The sequence below is a fragment of the Mastigoproctus giganteus genome, chromosome 4, assembly GCF_048544385.1.
Source record: "Mastigoproctus giganteus isolate SK-2022 chromosome 4, ASM4854438v1, whole genome shotgun sequence".
Taxonomy (NCBI): domain Eukaryota; kingdom Metazoa; phylum Arthropoda; class Arachnida; order Uropygi; family Thelyphonidae; genus Mastigoproctus; species Mastigoproctus giganteus.
The window spans coordinates 72,756,864-72,772,163 of record NC_143578.1 but is presented as its reverse complement, the minus strand read 5'-3'; the positions used below and the strand labels follow the sequence as shown (position 1 = coordinate 72,772,163).

At 34.6% G+C, this 15,300-nt stretch overlaps 1 protein-coding gene across 1 annotated transcript in view; it reads left to right on the top strand.

Annotated features, from left to right (window-relative positions):
• Positions 1-15,300, top strand: part of LOC150086829 (uncharacterized) — a 641,413-nt gene that overhangs the window by 43,692 nt on the left and 582,421 nt on the right. Inside the window, exons 4-5 of the mRNA XM_090372286.1 lie at positions 2,169-2,183; positions 3,501-3,626. Coding sequence (XP_090228412.1) covers positions 2,169-2,183; positions 3,501-3,626 — 141 coding nt within the window. The remainder of the gene's footprint in view (positions 1-2,168; positions 2,184-3,500; positions 3,627-15,300) is intronic.

Genomic DNA, 15,300 nt, shown 5'->3' with positions numbered 1-15,300 from the left:
CCATTAGTTTGAGCCTTTTGCTTTACTGCTCTGGTCTGAGTCATGATTTCTATTCAAGTTTAATAAAATTCCAATACAAAATATAACCCTAAACCTATATCCCAATGCAGTTATAACGTTATATATATTTATTTCAATATCGAATATTATCTCCAAGTTACGTTATATGACTTTCTTATTATGAATTTATGATGTTATGTTTGTAATAACTAGGTCGCTATTTTTATTTAGTTAAAAAAGTACAATTCAATTGACAATAAAATTTAATAAGATTAATAAATACTACTATACTCGCTATCTAGTTTTCCGTTAAACCTTACGCTAGCATATGTATCGTATAACAATGGCGGCAAGTTACAAATGGTTAATCTGTGGACAAAGGTATTATTTATTTTCCAAATCACGCTATCTAAATTCAAAATAAATCACGGAGCTTGACTAGGTCTGTAAGCTACTTATAGAAAATAATTTAATCTATAAATTAAGTCAATAAAGCGCTAAATATAATTAAAAACTTTTTGTTCGCACGAGCTGCAAAACCTGTCCAAATGTGGATTTGACACCCTTACCGATACTAAGTAATAACCTACAAAATCTCTATCTAAATTCAATTTAAACTAAAGTATTGTTACTAGGAATATAAAGCAACTCGAAAAAATAAATTAATATTCCAATTTAAGTCAACAAAAAAGCAAAAACTTCTCTATTTGCTGGAGACGTAAAAACTTCACCTGTTCACATGTACTCTCGCACCTTGGGTGTCTCCACTAGTAACATGAGTCCACGAAGAGTAGCATTCATTGTTTACCACTCTCTGTCTTCTCCCTCTCAACCATCCCTTTACTCATAGCAACAACTTGTCCTTAATGCCACACTGCTCCAATTTGTACAGCAGTCTTTTATGGCAACAGTATCAAAAGTTTTCCTGAAATCCAAGTATATGATATCAAAATTATTTTTTGCATCCAGTTCCTTGGTCATTGCATTATAGTAACCTATCAGGTTGGTTAGACAAGACCACCTCTTAACAAATTCATGCTGTTGTATTATTGCATGAATTCCCACCTAGATGATCCTGCATTACTTTAACCAGTGACTCTAGTATTTTCCCTGGAACAGATGTTAAGCTAACAGGTCTGTTACTCATGTCACCTTTTGATCCCCTCCCCCTTCATGAATTGTGGATACATTTGCACATTTCCAGTCCAATACTCATTCTATTCATTTAGGGACCTCCCCTGAATCCAAGAATGTTCTTGTAATTATGGCTAAAGGCTTGCTTACCTCCTTTGCTTCCTCTCGTAATATGATTAAATAGATACCATCCATCCCAGGTGCCTTTTTTATTTCAGCCTCTCAGTAATCACCAAGTCATTTAGCTCTCCATTGGAGTTTGATAAACTTCTGGCATCCCCTCCCCTTAGGAATTCCTCATATATGAATATAGATGCAAGATACCTATTCAATTTGTTATAAACCTTAGCAGGGTAATCAACATTTAACCCATTGACATCAATTGGCCCAATGTGATTCAATCCCTTCCTTCTATTGTTAATATAAGCAGAGAAGTATTTGCTGCTGTTCTTTCCATTCTTTTCCAGAGACTGCTCACAATGTCTTGTAGCTATTGTGTATTCATATTTAAAAATTGGCAAAAAATCTGGATAAATTTTATTCTCAGCTGTAATGTTAGTGTTTTAGTGCTTTCTAATTGCTTAAGTTGCTTAAAGGCCAGAGGTGGAAACAAATCATACAAAGTTAAGTCTCTCGTAATCAGTTGTATGGAAATTTTCTTCATTTGGCCCCCAACACCCACATTATACTGAAGTGTACTGCATTTTTTAAGTGATTCAAGTATTTTTATTTTATATTCTATCTGATCAGTTTTTCTTATTTTGCCAGACATATAAGACACCGGTGTAAAATTCTGAAGTATGTTAGCATCTCTTTATTCATAAAATTTAGTTTCCTCTATTAAGCATAAATTATAATAGTTTTTTTTTTCTTATTTGGGATATTTAATTAAGCAATAAAATATTTCCCATAATTGATTTTTTTATGTTCATTTTAGTTGCTTTGATTGTGCAGTGTAAAATAATGCACAATTCTCGTTTTCAGTTTTTGCCAAATTTTTACTATTCTAGTTTATAGTAATTAATTTCTTATAGTTGTATGTTCTGCAGGTAAGTTTTCTTTTCTTTTCTTTTTTTTTTTTTTTTTTTTTTTTGTATCTAAGTCTACATTTTTTGTGAGCATTTTTGTAGGTCCAATTTCTTTCCAATTCTCTCTTATGTTTTCAAACTCTGTTTTTCAAGATCACTTTAATTCTATCATTCAGTATTTCTCTTGGCTCCTAATCAAATCTGCACTCTGTTATGTCCTTTTTAGATCTGTTAAAGTTTTAAAAATAGTAAAAATCATTATTATTAAAAATGAAAACTTATATATATATTTTTGTCTTTTTATTAATTTATGTCACCTTTTCATTTTTTTTATGAGGATTATTTGTCTTTAGGAACAGATGTAGGTTCCAGCAATGATATTGATGAATGTACTATGTTTCCTGGGCAGCTCTGTGCACATGTATGCATTAATACGCCTCAGAGTTACAGATGTGAATGTTCCCAGGGTTTCAGACTACAGTCTGATGGCAAGACCTGTGTACTAGGTGAATGAGTATTGGATTTTTCTTTTGGCATAACTTTTAAGTTCTGAAAAAAAAATTCATTCCATTTACTTAAATTTGAATACAGTAATGATTCACAGATAATGGGAGGTTCTTTTGAAATACATTACAGAACTTCTGCTTACCCTGAGTGGATAGGCTGCTAAGTGCAGATGAAAGATTCATTTGAAATTATCTGCTCTCATTATATACTTCTTACATCATTATTCTTTTGTTTATACTTATTGGTAGGATTTTTAATAAGAAAAGCAAATTAAAATATTCTTTAATGGGACACTTTAATACATATAAATTGTGTATTAGATTAGTAATTTACATTAACAATTTTAAATAAAAGGTGTTTGTTGAATTGAATTGGCTACTTAATTTTTCACCAAATCGGTTTGTACTTATGGTTAGGATTTTTAATAAGAAAACAAATTAAAATATTCTTTAATCAGATACTTTAATACACACAAATTGTTTATTCAATTAGTAATTTACTCTGGAATTTTAAATACAAGGTATTTGTCAAATTGGTTACTTCATTTTTCATCAAATAATTCTCTTTTGTCAATAAGGAAGACTACTCTTGCCATTCTGTATATTGGACTTCACCAGAATAAATTTAAATATATATGAAATGTTATAATTAAGATGTGTAAAAGGTAAGAAGTGATAATATATAAAAACTTTAATAGGTATGTGGGTTTAGTGATCATACCGAGGTAACTTTGTTTTCGATTAAAAAAAAATAATAAACTAATTTGAATAAACAAAAAATTACATGAAAAAAAATTTTTATACTTATTGCTTCTGTGAAATTTTATTACAGATACAAGTAAAAATCAGTGCGAGTCCAATAATCCTTGTTCACAGAAATGCTTTGACACTGGTGTGGAAATTCAGTGTGCATGCTTTCCAGGTTATAGGCTTGCTTCAGATCAGCTTACTTGTAATGGTAATCAAGATGTTTTTCTTAAATTTTGAGGGGTTCTATTAAAAAAAAAATTGGTAAAACCAAAACATGATGCTATAACTAACAGTGGTAACTTCATTTCTAGCTAAATGCTAGTTGGACCCAGTGACTGGGGCCGTGCCCACCTATCCATCAATTTATTTTGCATATATTTTACTCATCAGACTCTTATTTTCATTTTCCATGATATTTTATCAAAATTCAACAAGTATTTGTAAATAAATATACATTGTTATACATTCCATGCATTTAAAAAGCTGAAATCTCTTTCTTTATTTTTAAGTGCGCAGTATTATTTCTTCTTGGCCGTGATACTGTGGCTGATATTCACACAGTTGGTTTTCACAGAATGGGAATTAGCTTCACTGAAAATGGGACTGGTTTGATTCTCCTTGCTGATTATATAGCAAGTTTATGTCAACAGTTTATAGTTATATTATCCATTGACAAGCATGGCTGCCTTTTGGATGCAAAGCAGCTGTGTTGGGAAAAAAAGCTCAAGTTCTGCATGGAAGTATTTGACCAGTGGATCAGCAGTCCCCTTGGACTGCTGATCCACTGGTCAAATAGGAACGAAACTTAATCGTGTAAAGAAATTTTAGAAATTAATTTTTGTTAAGTGCTAGTATCCTCTTGTTAAAAAAATTAATAATGAAAACTTGGCCATATCATCCACTGGCAAGTGCGGGTGTGGTTTCACAGAAAACAACTTCCATATTCCATGAAAATTAAAGGTTATGTTCCGTTTTGAAATTTTTTGTCATTGACCTAAGGAACAAATGTTAAAAACTTGGTATCCACTTATGCCATTGATGAATAGAAATTGTCACAGAACAACTTTGTTATATTGCTCAGCAGCAAGTGTGGCTAACTTTTGCATGCAAAATAACTTGATAGAAATTAGATGGAAATGTACTGACTGGAAAATTTTTAACATTGACTCAAGTTACTTTGCTTTGCTGACAAGTATAGTGTGTGATTCAAAGAATTGGGTGTTGGTGGGCCGCAGAAATTTGCCCACCTTTGTAATATAGCTGATGACAAAGATTTTCTTCATCATTTTGCATATAGCTTGTGAAGCTATATGTTGATTGCTATATGCAAGCCACACTTGCATATAGCAAGTGTGGCTAACTTTATTGGATTTACAAGAAAATCCATATTTTTTACACAGTTTGCCCCTTCTCTATCTCACCATTGTAATATAGCTGATGACAAAGATTTTCTTCATTGTTTTGCATATAGCTTGTGAAAAAAAAAAATTTGTCTTTTTTTTTGCAAAAACTCAGTTGTTTTCTGTTTTTTTTTTCTTTTCATAAAAGTAATAAACCTATGTTGAAATTGGATTTTTTTTTCTTTTTAATTTAATTTAAGAATTTATGTTTATTTTCATTAATGAATGGGTAATGAGGTGTTCTGTAGTAGTCTACATTTCAAAATAGAAATGCATGATAATCACATTGTTCAGTCATTTCATAAAATTTTTGTTATTTGTGTAGTGTGAAGCTGATTAACATTGTCTTTCAGTAAGATGCCAAAGAAATAAGATGTAAAATTTCAGAAGACTTGTATGCAAACTTTTCCATATATTGTAAAGTCTAAAAAAGGTAGCACATTTACCTCGTATGCTATATGTAGATGCTGTTTGTTTTTTAAATTTCAGTAGCTATAAAGATGCTGTAATCAGACATTTGCAAACAAATAAGCATAATAGCAGAATGCAGTACATAGAGAGAAATGCAAAAATAGATGTTGCATAGATCTTGGTGGTGATGATGTTATAGTGCCAAATATTTATTTGAATCTTTTATCATAGAAAATAATCATCTTCTGAGTTGTGTTTGCAGGCACATTGTTTTCAGAAATATGTTTCTGATAATGAACTAGCACAAAAATATAATTGAAGAAAAATAAAAATGACAAGCATTGTTAGTGAAATTACAAGAATGGGGAAAGAAGAGGTTAGTGATGGCTCTGAAAAATGGGCCATTTCAATTGCAGAAGATTGCAGTAATCAGAGTAATTCCAAACTATCCCATTTTAGTGACTTTTTGTAATAAAAAAAAAATTGTCAAATCGTAAGCAGTTTGCTCTCAGTGCCAGTATTGATGGGTGACTGTACAGGGTATAACATAGGGCATCTTCTGAGCCCACAGTAGTACCTTGATGTTTCAAGGTACTACTTCATTTGGCGATTACTTCAGCCATCATTATTGATCTAGGGTGTTGTAACTTTGCTGTTGTAGCAATGGGTGAGTCATCAAGGAAGCATGTTGGATTCATTCAAAACTGTCTGCCACCTAGTGTTGATAATGCACCTGTTATGATAAGCCTAAAAACTGAAGTAGATAGGATATTAAAAGAGGAGATTGAGCACTTAGTGGCAATAGGCTATGCTTTTTATGTTATTAATTTGTGTTCTGAAACGGGAGCTGTATGCTTTCCTCTGAAAGTGGATGAATGCTTGGCAGAAATTTATTACTATATAGAAAGTAGTGCTAAAAGGAAAGATAGATTTAAACAGTTACAACTAATGAATGCTAATGAAGTGAAAAAAAGATTTTAAGCATGTTTATACTTGAAGAAGAGGTTAGATGGTTATTTTGGTTATTTGGTTTTTTAGGAGCATTAGCAACTAAGGCCATATTGCTCCAGGGATATGCGGTGGTCATTTCCTGACCTTTCCACATCCTCCGTATTTGGTGGACACGGGCTCGAACCCCGGTCTAATCAAGAAGCATGTACTACGCACTGCTGCTCCTGCCCACCTGGCTATGGAGGCGCCTCGAAGAGGTTAGAAGTGGTGAGAAAAGCAATATGAACAATTTCGGCATTACCACATTGAAAGTACAACAAACAATCACTAATGACTGGCAGTAATCAAAGTAATTCCAGAAAAGAAACTGACTCATTCCCAGAAACAGTTCATGATTCAGAAGAATTTTTAAAGATGACAAGTTAATGAACTCTTCAAGAAAAAGGAACTTCAAGTGAAAACAGTCCTAAATAGGCCATGCAAGCTGATAACTCTTGGAATGTTAGGTATATTCTGGCTTGATTAAAACAGTTTGCTTGTTTCTTTTCAATATTATGTCAATGTTTGAAAATTCAAACATAGCTGTTCAATAGCTGTTCAAACATAGCAGTTTATCTTTCACCTGTGTACTGAGGTCATTACTCCAAGTTATGTTGAAGAATTTTATGTGCAAATTTATTTTATCAACATTTTTCAAATATTTTACTTTCATTTCAAAAATTTGATTATAATAGTAGATTAAACCAGAAGAGTGATTCTGACTTAGTCATACACAATTCTGTTGCCAATGTTGTGCAGGTCTAAACAAAAGATTCTATTCCTTTGCTCAGCGAGGAAGTACTTTATGGCTGCATGTGACTACCTGGTGCACAGGTTTCCATTGGAAATATATATTTTTATAAATGCTGAAGTAGCATAAATTTCATGAATTGGCAATTTATCATTTTCAAATTTGAAATTTTTTGGAGACAAGTTTCCAGTAATTCTTAGTGTTATTAAAGATAAAGAATTAGATGAATCAATAGATATTTTTCAACATTGGTTTTCTCAGTTTCAGTGCGAGAACCTATCAGATGCTATTTATGAAAGAAGAAAGAATTGACTTATACAGTGATTCTTGGTTGGGGACCTAAAAAGTGAACAGGAAAGCCTAAAATATAAGAGATTATCCAGTCATGCTTGGAATTCTAAAACTTCCTCATAGCAATGCAGAATGTGAGGGAATATTTAGATAGGTTAGAAAAATAGAAACTGAGTTGAGATCTTCTCTTTCTGGAGAAGCTTTGGAAATGCTCCTGACAGCTAAGTCTCTTCAGCAGGACCACAGTTACGAACAAAACTTTGACTTAACATTTCTGAAGAGGGCAAAGTCTGCAATATTACCTCTCTTAAAGCAGTTAAAGTCATCCTGATGTCTAATAGCATTAGCATTAGTAGAGGCATATGATGGAAGAAAGCTTATGCAGCATCAGCCAAAAAAAAAAGAAAAAAAGAAAAAAAAAAAAAAAAAGAAAAGCAGCATGTGTATCCTGTATGCACGAAAGATGTTTTATTTTATGTGAAAACATCCGTGGCTGGATGATTTGCGTATTTTTTTATGTTTGATATGAATATTAATGCAATAATAATCATCTATTCTCCGAGGCAAATGATTGACCATCGAATTAACATTTATAATTTTTATAATTTGGCCCAAAATTTTGTATTGGCCAAAACCATGACTTAGTCTTCTAGTTTGCATGATTGGTATACGAGGAGAAATGAGTTGCTCGATTAATCCGATCTAGGCAGATGAGGTGGAATAGCAGGATAAACCCAGGGGCTCACATCTGGTGAGTATGAGCTTGGCACACACAGGGTCCTGAGCTGGATATCACCATTCTTCTGTTTCTTAGTGATTCCCTTCTACTTCTCTCTCTCTCTGTCTCTGGGTAACTCGGAAATTTTTTTTTTTTAGCTGGTGCAGCATAAGCCTCAGGCTTCCTTGCACTATATAGCTAGTAATAATAATAAAATAAATAGTTGCTCTTAAAAAATGTTGGAATGGAATCATTTTTGAGAGATGCTCAACAAGTATTACAAGCCTTCATAGTCATTACGTCTTCAGTTGGAAATCCTAGAAGTAGCAGGTAACTTCCTGGAGTGCACAATTTTACATCATTTTCATATCATAATCAATCGCAGATATCACAAACAGCTCCAAATGCTGTTTTTCAGAAATTATTGTTCAAATTCTTTATAGGAGTTACGGTCATGTTTGATGTTCTTGTAAATGATTTACTCTTGACTACTGTTTAAACCTGTGGAGGATCTACAACAGGTGATTGAGCTGAAATATGATTTTGTTTCTTTTTGGATGATGCAATCAAAGCTGGTTGTTGCAGTATACTCTGTCTAGCTAGTTCATTAATCAATTTAAAATCCTCAGGTAATTCATTTGAACTCAAATCCTTCTGGATCAAAATCTTCAGGAAGTTCTTGAATATAATTTTGTGATGTTGATAGTCCATCTTCTTGATGAGAAGTGGTTGTAGAAGATTGATGTTGATCAAAAAATTTTGAGAATCATATTTTATTAAACTGCATTTTTTTCATTATTGTTTTATTGTTTTATGTCTTATTGTTTTTGCTCTGTTTTTTTGTCAACATGGGAGGCTTCTTCAGTGGCTTTGAAGCTTTTATTCTTGCATATTTTTCTCGATTCTACTCAGCTGGAGTTTTAGTCATCTTTTAAATACTCTTCTAGGCTGTTAACTGGAATTGGATTTGGTATTTTTACAATTCAGTAGTTAGCTAAATCCATTTGCAGACTAGTATGACATCATAACCAAAAACTACTGCAAGAAGTGATTGTTTGTTGAAGCGATTGTTTTGTTCTTGCGTTCTTGAATCAAAACTGTTTAAATTTTTAAACGGTTTAATTGAAACTTACTTACACTACTTATAAAGTTCATGTTGATCAGAATCTTGAGAAGCAGATTTTATTAAAGTCTGCATTTTTTGGGTTCTCTGTTTTTGAACTCATTCCTTTTCAACATGAAAGGCTTCTTCGGTGGCTTTGAAGCTTTTATTCTTGCATAATATTACTACCCGCTGCTTACTCTACTGAATCAGTGTTAGTGACTGAGTTAGCATCATTTAGGAAGTGACGTCATTTCCGTTTCTTAGTATGAACTTACTCTACCGAATCAACATTAGTGACTGAGATAGCATTGTTAGCACCGTTTAGGAAGTGATGTCATTTAAAATCTAACAGCCACCCAGTAGAAAGTGATGTCATTTGCGTCATTTCCGTAAGAAAATTTTGTAACCAATCAATTTTGCTCCAGTGCCGCCATAGATGTGTTTTCACATAAAAAAAAAAAAAAAAAAAAAAAAAACTTTTCATTTCATCCATCCAGCTCCAAAAGGTTGTCCAGTTCATCCCCGGATTTATTTAAGCTATCAACTTCCACAGCAACAGATGGAAGATTGTTCCAGCAATCAACTACCCGCTGGCTAAAGGTAAATTTCTGCACATCCATTCTACAACTGTCTTTTCTTAATTTGAGTTTATGCCCCCTCAAGTTAATAATCTGAGCAAGAGAAAGAAATGAAAGGTGATATTTTTGTACATTTGGGCACTAATGATATTAAGAGTAAGCAATCTGAGGACTTACTTAGCAAGTGCAGGGTAATTTTAAGAAAAAGTCATGTTAGGATTGAATTTGAAAGTGTCTGCAATCCTGCCCAGGCACAATAGGAGGGAATACATGTTGAGAGAACCTTGTCAATCAATTCATCCTTAGAAAGACTGTGCAAGGGTCATGGGGTAGAATTTTTCTCAGCGTGATCTCTGCTCATTAAGCAGCTAGACTATTTTTACAGGGATGGGATATACTGAAATAGAAGGGATTCAAGAATATTCACTGATGCTATCGAGAGAATATTAGGTGGGTCAGAAAACTATCGGAACATGCAGCAGCATGGAGAGCAAGATGTTGGGGATTTCAATCCCTGCTATGGGTCATCTTGAAACTAGTAGATACATGGTCTGTGTTAAGGTAATTAAGAGTAAGAGTAGCTGGATGTATACTTGCATGTACGTGAATGTGAGGAGTATAGTAAATAAATTCGATGAATTTGAAGTACTGATTAAGTCATCAAGTGCAGAATTTGGATGTGGGGAGTATGTGTACAGAAAGCATTAGCAGTAGAGGCATATGATGGAAGAAAGCAAGCTTATGCAGCATCAGCCAAAAAAAAAAAAAATAAATAAAATGCTCCCATTTCACGCCTCCATTCGTTCCCAATACTTGTCCAGCTCAGCCTTAAATTTATTTAGGCTATCAGCTTTCACAACAAAGGATGGAAGTCTGTTCCACCAGCCAACTACCCACTGGCTAACTTCCGCACATCTATCCTACATCTGTCTTTCCTCAATTTGAATTTATGCGCTCTCAGGTAATTATTCTGAGCAAGAGGAAGAATTCCATCAGCATTGAGCATGCTCAAACCATTGAAGGCTTTATACACCTCAATCAGATCACCTTGCAGGTGCCTAGTCTCCAGACACTGTAATTTGCAAAACTTAAGCCTTTCTTTGTAAGAGCAACCCTTTGTTCCATTCACTAATCTTGTTGCCCTTCTCTGTACTCATTCCAGCAGCTCTACATCCTTCTTAAAATGAGGCTTGCAGACCTGTATACAGTACTCAAGGTGTGGCCTGACCATTGCCTTATACAAGGGGATAATCACCTCTTTATCCCTTCTAGAAAAATTCCTGTATATCATTGACAAGACACCATGAGCTACACTTGCAGCCCGTCTGCACTGCTCAGAAAACTTCATATCTGCCTGCACAATTATCCCCAGGTCCTTTTCGTTCTCTACCACTGTCAGTGTAGTACCACAGAGTTGATACGTTACTCTGGGGTTACTGTTTCCCATATGTAGTACTTTACATTTGTCAATGTTAAACTTCATTTGACACCTCTCAGCCCATCTACTCAACTTTACTAGATCCTGTTGCAACAGCATACTGTCATTAGTGTCCTTAGCAACCTTGCCAACCTTCGTATCGTCTGCAAACTTGGACATTAAGCTTGATATACCATCATCAATATCATTTATAAATATAGAAAACAACAATGGACTCAACACTGAACTCTGAGGGACTCCACTATGTATGTGTAAATTGTATGTGGGACCCAGGGTTTCCCCTATAGCCTGTATCTTCTGTTATGGCGCCTTAATGCAGAGCCAGTAATGTATGATGTCAGTGTTGTATGGTGTCATTTCATGTTTGTACCATTGCTTTTGTGTTTATTTTTCAAAAATCATAATGGATATTGCAGAAACCATTTATCTAGGAGATCACATGTGGAAATTCTCTTAAGAACTATGCACAGTGTGAAGATAAAAAAACATTCTAAACTTTGTAGCACCAACACCACTCAGATTCCATTTTAGTATTACTATGAGTTCAAAATAGAATAAACACAGTGGCATGTGATCTGATAGGTTAATTTGTGCTGTAACATATGGAAAACAATAAAAACAAATTCAAAAACTATATTAAGTAAAAATCTCTTTATTTTTGAGATGGGCCACACACATGTAGTGCTGTTTGTTTGTTATTTGGTTTTTAGGAGCATTAGCAACTAAGGCCATATTGCTCCGGGGGTATATGCGGTGGTCATTCCCTGACCTTTCTGCATCCTCCGTATTTTTTGGTCACGTGGTGAACCCCGGTATAATCAAGAAGCGTGTTCTATGCACTGCTGCTGCTCCTGCCCACCTGGCTACGGAGGCACCTCACATGTAGTGCTGACACTAAAGGTTAATAATTGGGTATTAACCAGTTCTAGTTTTCGTCTGCTGTATTTTGATACATTGTGTTTATTGTTTCTCTGTTCTTAAATTTTGTTTTCCTCCCTTTGGAAGGGAGAACAAATCTTGATGTTCATCTAACTCCTCTTCATAACAATCTCCTTTCACCATTGTATGTGGTTGAGAGGAGGTTGTATGTGTATAAATCCGAACTTTCTGGATTTACAATGGTTACTCATTTTTCAACCCCTTTTCTTGCTTCCATCCTAATATAGTTTTTCCCTTTCTTTGCGAAAACAAACAAAAAAAACCTTAAAACAGTGGCTCTGTCATTAAATTCAGAATTTTTTTTTTCTTTTTAAAGCTTGCTGCCTTTGTGCCGTAAAGCCCATAAACAATCAATCAATTTTTAAAGCATTTCTGCAAGCTTTTGCTAAATTTCGTTGTTCATTTCTAGTTAGCAAATTTTTACCATCAGACTAGTTGGTATTGTATAAAATATGTAGAATAACTGACACAAAATGTTATTTATTTCATTTCAGAACTAGAGGGACAGCTGTGTCAGTGTCCTGGGCCTATACTTCATTGGGGGGGCTTCAAAATGGACCGAATAAGTGGGAGTGAGGAATACAAAGAGTCATTGTGCTAAAATTATTTTTATTATTTTACCACAATGAGGTTAAGATTATAATAAGAGTAATGACATATTTGTGGAAGTGTATTTCACACTTTTCAAGTGGTTAAATCATTATTGGGAGTCATACAGACCTAGACCAACTTGTTATTTGCTATTGTTCTTGTGTTCACCTTAGTTTCCTCCTCTCTTCAAAAACGTTTACATCCATTCCCCTAGGAAATTTTTCAGCTACTGCTATACCTAGTAATCTGCCATAAAATTAAAGGCTGCTCCTAAGAGGGATCATGTGGGCTCTGGCCTGAAAAGATATCCAAATCTCAACAGAGAGTGTGAGAGAGGTATCTCACAGTCCAGGCAAGGAATTGTTTTAGTGCATTTTGTCATAGATATAATGAGAATTTTAATATAATAGATATTAAAATAATGGCTGGTTCCTGAGAGTAGCCTTTAAAAGCCTATGTAATCCATAATGTTTAGCTAAAATACAAGACCTTTGTAATGAAAAGTAGTAAAAATAAATACTATTGCCGTTAACATAAAAATGAATAAGATATATATGCTGTGTTTTTTTTTTTTTTTTTTTTTTTTTTTTATATATACAAGGCGTATATTATGTATAGTTTTTAAATTTTCTCGAATATGGTATGTGGGCAGATATTTCATCTCGGAGCTATAAAAATTCAGATTGCATAAGCAGATAACCTTTCTTGTTCTTCCTCTGTACCTATTACAGAGCATATGTTATGCTCTGTGTAACAATAAATCATATATTTTTGTACTTGCATGGTGCAAAGCTAAATTTGATTTAACAGTGTCCTTCAGTAAGATGCCAAATAAATATGATGTAGTCTTCAAGGTGACATATGCTTCAAGATGACATAAAAGAATCTCTGCATATTATAAAATTTGGAGACGGTAGCACTCATTTTGTGTGCCGTATGTAAATAGGATTTTTTCAGTTTCATTACTTAATCTAAATAACAATGTTTTATTATTTGACCATTAAATATCATCAGTATATAGAATGTTTTTTGTTATACCAGTACTCCTGATGTCTGTTTACATGAGGTTCTCAAACATTCCAATATATTCCATAAAACATTTTTAAGCACATACCCCACAAAACTAGCTTTCATAGTTCCATATGTGCTGAATGTAAAAGAAAAAAAAAACCAGTAAGCAGTGTTAGCAGCATTGAAAAATGTACCATTTTCAGTTGCTACAGGTAGCAGTAATAAAAGTTATTCCATGTTATATTAGCATTAGCATTAGTAGAGGCATTTGATGCAAGAAAGCAAGCTTAAGCAGCATCAGCCAAAAAAATAAATAAATAAAAATTAACCACTTCCACTTCACCCCTCTGTTCATTCGAAATACCTGTCCAGCTGAGCCTTAAACTTATTTAGGCTATCAACTTCCACGACAAGGGATGGAAGTCTGTTACACCAACCAGCCACCCTCTGGCTAAAGGCAAATTTCCTCACGTCTATCCTACCTCTGTCTTTCCTCAATTTGAATTTATGCCCTCTCAGGTGATTATTCTGAGCAAGAGGAAGAATCCCATCAGCATTGAGCATGCTCAAACCATTCAAGGCTTTATACACCTCTATCAGATCACCTCGCTGGTCACCACCAAATACGGAGCATGCGGAAAGGTCAGGGAATGACCACCGCACCCGAGCAATATGGCCTTAGTTGCTAATGCTCCTAAAAACAAAAAAAAAAAAAAAAAAACCTCGCTGGTGCCTAGTCTCCAGACACTGTAATTTGCAAAACTTAAGCCTTTCTTCGTAAGAGCACCCCTTTGTTCCATTCACCAATCTTGTTGCCCTTCTCTGTACTCGTTCCAGCATCTCTACATCCTTCTTGAAATGAGGCCTCCAGACCTGTATACAGTACTCTAGGTGTGGCCTGATCATTGCCTTATACAAGGGAATAATCACCTCCTTATCCCTGCTAGAAAAATTCCTATATATCATTGACAATACACCATGAGCTACTCTTGCAGCCCATCTACACTGCTCAGAGAACTTCATATCTGCCTGCACAATTACCCCCAGGTCCTTTCCATTCTCTACCACTGTCAGTGTAGTACCACAGAGTTGATTCGTTGCTCTGGGGTTGCTGTTTCCCATATGTAGTACTTTACATTTGTCAATGTTAAACTTCATTTGCCACCTCTCAGCCCATCTGCTAAACCTTTCCAGATCCTGTTGCAGCAGCATGGCATCAGTAGTGTCCTTAACAACCCTGCCAACCTTTGTATTATCTGCAAACTTGGACATTAAGCTTGATATAGCATCATCAATATCATTTATAAATACAGAAAACAATAATGGACCCAGTACTGAACTCTGAGGGACTCCACTAATAACATTAGTCCACGATGAGCAGTGTCCATTGATTACCACTCTCTGTCTTCTCCCCGTCAACCACCCCTTTATCCATAGCAGCAATTTGCCTCCAATGCCACACTGCTCCAATTTGTGCAGCAGTCTTCCATGTGCAACAGTATCAAAAGCCTTTCTAAGATCCAAATATATAATATCAAAGTTATTCCCTGCATCCAGTTCTTTTGTGAGGATATGCCGCGATCATTCCCTGAACCTTCTGTATTTGGTGGTCACGGGCTCGAACCACGGTCTAATCAAGAAGCGTGTGCTACGCGCTAC